At 38.0% G+C, this 7,609-nt stretch overlaps 2 protein-coding genes across 2 annotated transcripts; both read right to left on the reverse strand.

The window, feature by feature from the left end:
* Window positions 1-311: 311 nt before the first annotated feature.
* Window positions 312-899, reverse strand: LOC102801505 (RNA/RNP complex-1-interacting phosphatase-like). Its single transcript, XM_006811888.1, has one exon. It carries the CDS (start codon window positions 897-899, stop codon window positions 312-314), a length of 588 nt encoding a protein of 195 aa, XP_006811951.1.
* Window positions 900-4,953: 4,054 nt separating this feature from the next.
* On the reverse strand, window positions 4,954-6,530 carry LOC102801381 (heparan sulfate glucosamine 3-O-sulfotransferase 1-like). Its single transcript, XM_006811887.3, has one exon. The coding sequence runs from the start codon at window positions 6,386-6,388 to the stop codon at window positions 5,189-5,191; it is 1,200 nt and encodes a 399-aa protein (XP_006811950.2). The 5' UTR covers window positions 6,389-6,530; the 3' UTR covers window positions 4,954-5,188.
* Window positions 6,531-7,609: the final 1,079 nt, after the last annotated feature.

A 7,609-nucleotide genomic window follows, 5' to 3' on the forward strand; every position in this document is an offset into this window, starting at 1 on the left:
GTACGCACTGCTCAGAAAAATGCATATACTATAATACTGCAGATTGCTCATTGAATGTCTGCAGGTCTGTGTGGGGCTACCCTACGCCGATCAGAACATAATACACATATAAGAAATGACTAGAATTCTAGGCAAATTTATTAGTTCTACGTTACAATGGGTATACGTGATACTAAATATATTGAATATAAAAACTAATGTCCCGCTTTCATGTGTCGTGTATATTTCGGCACATTGGTCGATCGTTAACGAACCTCCATATTGGAAAAGTCATTTTCCGCTGGACTCGGGGACCATGACCAACAACACATTTATACTGGATTCAGATCTTCTAGATAAAGTTCGGCTTCGATGCGATGCCCGCGTGCTTTGGTAAAAGCTTCAATGACATCACCTGGATCCATTCCCATGCGGTCTATCATGTATCTACATACCATGTACCCGCTACGGTTGATACCTTGGGTACAATGGACACCGATCAACTTTTCATTCTCCACGTTTTGATCGATAAAACGGTCGACGGCCAAGAAGAACTTGTCGACTAACTCATCCCCGGGCGGGCTGCACTGACCTGCTCCCGATTGTTGTCCGGATATAGGGATCTTCACGTATTCTACGCCACGGCCAATCACATCTTTGTAGTCATAGTAAAGATTGGTCTTATATGTGAGATCGATAATGGTTCCCAGTGTATAGCCACGACTCTCCACTTCGTTGAACAGGTCGTCAATTCCAAAAAGGTCTTCTTTTGGGAGTAGGTTTCCCAGTAAGCTTTTTTCCACCGGGGTCTTAAAGACGATCATTCTTGTCCCCGGTAAAGGTTCGCCAACTCGTTTGTAGGGTTTCCACTTTTCGATCCATTCTTCTGAAAATATACCGGTATTCTTGGCCGCACACATACTAAAACTGTTAATATTGGCTTGAACTTGAAATTGGTCTGATCGAAACCAAGCCTCACTTTCACTCTGTGCACTGATATCAATTAAGGTGCGAGTTAAAAAACTCGAGTCACACAAAGTTCGAGTTATAGCAATAGCATCGATGCTACAACATATTGTAAAACGTATAATCTATAAATATGCCTTATAACAAGCCAGGTTTCACTCGTCAGTGTGGAAATAATGGTTCCATACTTATATTACGCGTTTTGAAAAAAAAAAAATACAGTGACAATTCGATGGTAGTTGTGTATACTAAATTGAACTAGAATAAATTGGCATTTTTAATATATCACTTTTAAATATATCAGTTTTTACATTCAATATCGGATACAATGTAGCAAGAAATGGCATGGTTGATGAACAGGATCGGTACGAGTTATTGCGCCCTCGCCGAAAGATTCATACGCAAACAACGACCCTATGATTTCCGTCGGTGAGGGCGCAGTTACAGTCACATTGACCCTCCCAGAATCAAATACCGAGATCTCCCAACTAAATCACGTGGTGAAGTTATTTTCAAATGTCGGATTTGAAATAAAGGTGGGGTTTGAAATACAATAAAATAGACCGGATATACACGTACAAGCACAATGTTCCTGTTAGATTTACAAGTATATACATTTTTGTGACAATTTTTAAATAAATTGTTACGTCTTATTGTATACATATCATAAAAACCCGGGGAGGCTCTAATGTGTGTAGAAAAGATGCAATCTTAAGATTAAATATAAATGAGAAAATGTTAGTACTGCTAGCGATAGCTCGAGTAGCCAATCAGCGATAGCGTCACAGCTGGTAAATTTCCACAGTAATAAAAACACAATTCACCGATGTAAACTTTAAATTAAAGCATCTTGCTCGAAAAGTTCCACTGTTGATATTGAGAAGTAGAGTTTTTGTACAACTCCAGTGTTTATTGTTTTCACAATAATCTATAGACCACCAAATCAGAAATAACACCATCTTGAATTTTCCGAATGTTCCGGCGAAGCACTCCACTATCGGTTGTAGAGGGAGGAATGTCCGAACGGAACAACACCTGCACGTTGGAAGGCATGATTTGATTTTAGATCGTACCATAATAAAGGGGATGCAATATAATTATGACGAAGGGGCACTCTAATTTCATTTCTGATCCATTATGAATATACCAATTGAATTGCCCGTGGCCATTTTCTGACTTAGTTTATGTTTTTCATGGCTGACACATTGCAACATGCCTGACATATTGCAACATCTGTGGCGGTTGCTTTTAAATGAGGAATTTATAATTTTATACTGTAATGGAATTTCATATTGCTTTCAAATTCATTACTTACCAACATCAGTGTTACAATATTACTCTGTTCACTCGATAGGAGAATAAAGTGTAGCAATTTCATACATTTTCGTTGCAAACATTCTAGTATAAAACAATACATCACAATTATGTCCCTCCCACAATGTAGCTCGTCTCCTCTTGAGAATGGTGTAAGCTAAAATTAAATTATGTTGCCTTGTCTGTCGTATTTTAAATTAAATTGAGGTAACACCACATAACAGAGGGGTGTTACATATATCCTGCAAACGTATGATATAAATCTAAGATCAGATCAGGACATATTTATTTATCTATTTATTGTGATGAAAAACAAAAAATAGTCGACACAAACATAAAATGAGTTGTAACTTTCTTTTTGTGGGTAATTCAGTCACAACAAAACAATAGCGAAAATTGTTCCCCTTGTAATTAAATGCAAATTTACAACCCTATAACTTGTTTAAAGCGCGGTAGTCGTCGCGCTGCGCATGTGCGGGATATATGGGTCTCATATACCAAAGATGGCCGCGGCGACTTTGACTGTTGGGCAGATCAACGAGTACGAACCGAGACGTTTCCGAGCTTTAATTGGGTAATTTTCATGTGATTGGAAGGTATCGAAGGAGTCGCCGGCGGTAATAAGTGCAAGTCGCGCCCAGGTCAAACCTCATACTTGTGATTTCCATTTGAAGAGCGCATTGGATTGTGGGGAAAATCAATGTTTATGAACACAAATGTCGAACATGCGCAGCGCGACGACTACCGCGCTTTGATACATGGCGACCTGATATTAAGGAATGGTCATTCAACCATGGCGACAATTTACATAACACACGTGTTAAAATATAGATGGGAGCGTTGACAGATAAATCAATATTTAGAGATAAGAAGATTTTTATAACATTACTTTTTGTTTTTGAATCATTGTTTAGCTGATGCCAGTGATGAACCACATATAAAAACACGATATAACTTGAAAAGTTAAGCGAAACTTTTTAAAGTGAAAGTATTTTGAAAAAAATCATTTGTTGCAACCACGGAGTAAATGACGCGACTGAAATTAGAGAAATGTGCTGGGTGCAAAGCACGAATACATAGCATTACTTTATTCTTAAGCGTACCAACGTTTATCATGACTGGATGACTAGAGTCACTGAGGTCCCTGTAATTTTCCTTCCAACACCTGCTTCACTTTTCATCTATTTACCAGTCGTATTCGTTTTGTTCATTATCATAGTTGCATACAGCGACAGATCTTCTCAAATCTGTAAAATACGTTTTTCTGTCGATGGAATGGCCCCTGTGTGTGTTAAATAGCATCATCTACGTCCAGGTGAAGACAATCTTTCAGGTATTTACATAACATATATCCACTTCACTCCATGCGTACAGGGCACTTCCACCAGCTTATCATTGTGTGCGTTTTGCTCCATGAAACGCTCGACAGTGATCTTGAACTCCTCGATTTTGTCGCGAGAAGGGACTGTGTGACCCTTAGATTGTATATTGACATAACTCACCCCACGACTTCTTATTTCCGTTCTGTTTGTTATGCCACATATCGACTAGAATACGTCATAATTTCACGGAAATGTTGATGTGAATAAATATCTCGTAAGTTAGGTACTAGTAATTATTAGGTTATTGTTAATTATTATTTTCAGTTACAATCGATATAATAAGGTCATTTCTTCGTGGAAACACCAACTTCAATCTTCATGTTCAAGATGAGTTGAACTTCCCAATAAAAAAGTTGGTAACAACGTAAAATCGTTTTTGAGATATCAGTTGAATACACTATAAACACTCGTATGGTTCTCGTTTCTCATACTGGTGTAAACAAAGTAAATACCATGTTTATCAGTTCTATGCTCATTAAAGCGGGGGAGTCGTCGCATGCGCATGCGTCAGATGGCCATAGCATGTCACTGTTTACAAACAAGCGTCTATTCATGAGCCTTTAGCGTGTGTTGTTATCGTCGCTTGGGACTCAATTCCCGCGCGTGCGCAGGTGACGACCCTCCCGCTTTAAGCTATTTTTTTTACTGATGGCGTGCGTTCAAGTACCAAGACATAGATACATCTCTGACCATGGGCGCCTCTTAGTGCAGGAGTTCTGTGAATAATACCATTGTGTTTCTCTTAGTATATTATTCCAGTACATTTTTCAACAACAAAACACCGGATGTCACCAATTTGCGGCGACAATAATTTATTATGAGAAAACTCAATAACAAATGCTTTTGAAACTATTATTATTACTTACTAAAATAGCAATATAGGTAAATGTAATCTAACAAAGGATACAAAATCAACACGACGAATCATTGCAAGAACATCACCAACAAGCGACAATGCAGAACAAGAGAAACTCGGCAAATGACCACAGAGAGCGCTATACTAATTGCATCCATTCAATATGTCAATCCAGTCTAAACTAATTTAAGACCGTGACAACAATATTTCAGAAAATATGCACTAGTTTTGGATATGAAAAATAAATAAAAGATATTGGAAACGGTTTATTTTCCTGATTGATGTCTTGATTGATATTATCAATTAGGGAAGTAAATGAAAACCAAAGTATTTCAGCTTGGTTGTGATCACACATTAAATGTCAGAGATGCGGTTTAAAACTCTTGGCTGATTACCCCATTTGTTTTAGAGACATCGGAGTTAAATTTTATCAAAAAACAAATTATGCATTCATCATTTAACATATAGTAAATCTTTTAATAACATTTTTTGAGGGACGACTACAGATCAAAACGATTTATGTTAAAAGGTATATGAGCTTGTATCAACTATAAAATAATCGACCACTCGTCATACAACATGGCATACCCCCTGAATAATATAATTGTTTGCACCCGATAGAGGCCTGGATGAAGACAGTGTTCGTTGCTAGGATATTAAGTATTAATATAAAAACATGAACCGGAGCACGTTACAGTGCCAACTCTTCATATATTCCCATCCAGGAAAATGTTCGGTTGAACATATCCGACAATAGAGCGTCATATGGATGATAATATTCATACAATTTATCAAGAATCGCATCATCTACATCCGGATAGTTTAGAGGGTCTACCCCGTCATTGGTGCAATGTTTATATGGAAATGCCATGCAATATAATCGCTTCACTTCGTCGAAATAAAAGTGTCCCCTGAAAAAGAATTCGGGAAGACCAAGAAACGCTTCCAGTCGATGGAGTTCTGCGTATGGGTCGCTTGCCAACTCTCCAGCATCGGCGATGTACATTTGGTTTCCGGGAAAATATTCTAACCATGGCAGTATGTGTTTGATGTATACACCAGCGTCTATAAGTTCGTTGTAATAGTTGATGGAATTAACAGAATATTCGTTATCGATGACAGACTGTTCAAATGTGTTCCCGATTTTGTAATGTCTCCGTTTGTTGATGTCAGCGCGCGGTCTTGGTGCGATAGAAGCGACATAGTCGGCGATTGCCCGCTTCACTGGATCACACAGAATAACAACAAGTTTCGTCTTCGATGAGATGTAATCGTGGACTTTCTTAGCGCAGTCACGAGGCCATGTCAGGTACTGCGGTGTGTTCTCCATGACGACCTGTTGTTTTGTTGCATAGAGCAGCTGATCCCGGTACCACGCGAATCCTTCATCTTGGTGCAAATCGAAGAAATGAACTTCGCTGCTTCTGTTGTGTTTAAGCGCAATGGACGGATGAAAACTCAGAAAATGACCTAAGTTGACAGTGCTACATTGTTTAGACCCGATAATGAGGGCATCGGGGAATCGCTTCCTACAACCCCTGAGTGTTAGTTTATCGTCGCTGTGTGGCTTTGAATAGGAGAACGTTCTATTGTCCATCTCATAACACGAATCACCAAACTTGACCTGTGCGTAACTCTGACCATGAATTCTTGCATGGTGTGAAAGAAATTCCGGAATACCTGTCGATTTGCCGACGGCAGCAGCTGGGTTTCCCTGTTCTGGAATTCTGTGCCGTAACTCCTTGAAGTCTTGGGGCAGACGATTGTTTACCTCGCGTTTACTGAGCAGCAGAAAACGGCATCCGAAGAATATCGTCACACAAATGACCAAGGTCGCAACTTTCTTCCAATACACACATCGAATATTTTGGACTCGTCTTCTCTGAAACATATCGTTAGTAACAGATATTTTGGATAATCTTCATAATCATTGTATCACTTGTATACTTGTTTCCTGAAGTGTTTGGTCCGTATTCGTCCCCGTAGTGCCGCTCGTCCCCCGCATGCACCGACTACAGGTGGTGATATTGAGATCTTTCGTACGCATGTGTCGTGACCTCTACGAACACGGGTGACTACGTAATGATTCGCTCGACCGACTCTGTTGTTGTTCGTGTCAGTGGGATTGATTGGTAACACATTTTAATGTATGGAAAAACAGATTAAGTAACCCTTTCGATGTCAATGTTGACAAATGTGCTGATTTAACAACAATGTAGAAATGTAGCTTCAATAAACAAAACCAAATAAATGAATAAATAATATATATGTATATATATATATATATATGTAGATGGTATTATCCCCATGTCAAATTAGTCCAAAAGGTCTACAGACCTCTTTGAACTGTTTGTATAACTCTGCAAAGAAACGGGAACAATAAGAAAACAGTAATAATGAGTTTCGACAAGAATTGATAAATACATACAAATTACACATATATTGACTCAATTTCAACACTAATGATAAATGGATTTAAATATAACATAAATACGTTTTTTTTTTTTAATTTAGACACAAATGACATCGATGACTCTTTTTAAAAACAAATTGAAAACACTCAAACATCCATTCACAAATTATAAAATTAACATATGTAGTAGGTATGGTTCTACTAGTGCATTGACAAGAATTGGTATAAACCTTATACAGAGAAAGGTCACCTTAAAAATGATTTTGCAGACTCATTTTAAATGTAAACAACAATACATATACAATTGCTGTCAAAATATGAGACACTGAAAGACTGTCTCATGTATATAATGCAAATATATCACGTACTTTCTACAGGCCTTTAATGAAGGGAGGCAGTATACCAAGACACAATACCACTATAGAAATGGGAAACACGCCATGAGAATACTGAAGTACTGGCTTCAAGGCGTAGGTTCAGAAGATATATATATTCATGCTACTTTTCACTGAGCACTTCAGTTTAACACAAGGACTGTGGTTTAAAGAAGTGCGCGTAACAGCAGCCAAAATAAATATTAGACATATTAATAAATATTAGACATTTTGACCGAATTTTAGAGAAAATTTGTTTTTACGTATAATCAAAATAAAACACAGTTGAAAGCCTAATGGACAAATGTTGGCACTCTGATGTATA

This window comes from Saccoglossus kowalevskii, chromosome 8 (genome assembly GCF_978046115.1).
Source record: "Saccoglossus kowalevskii chromosome 8, keSacKowa6.1, whole genome shotgun sequence".
NCBI classification, from domain to species: Eukaryota; Metazoa; Hemichordata; class Enteropneusta; family Harrimaniidae; genus Saccoglossus; species Saccoglossus kowalevskii.

Bases quoted from the DNA above. Each gene is read 5' to 3' on its own strand.
- LOC102801505 (XM_006811888.1), bottom strand. From the start codon at position 899: ATGTGTGCGGCCAAGAATACCGGTATATTTTCAGAAGAATGGATCGAA.
- LOC102801381 (XM_006811887.3), bottom strand. From the start codon at position 6,388: ATGTTTCAGAGAAGACGAGTCCAAAATATTCGATGTGTGTATTGGAAG.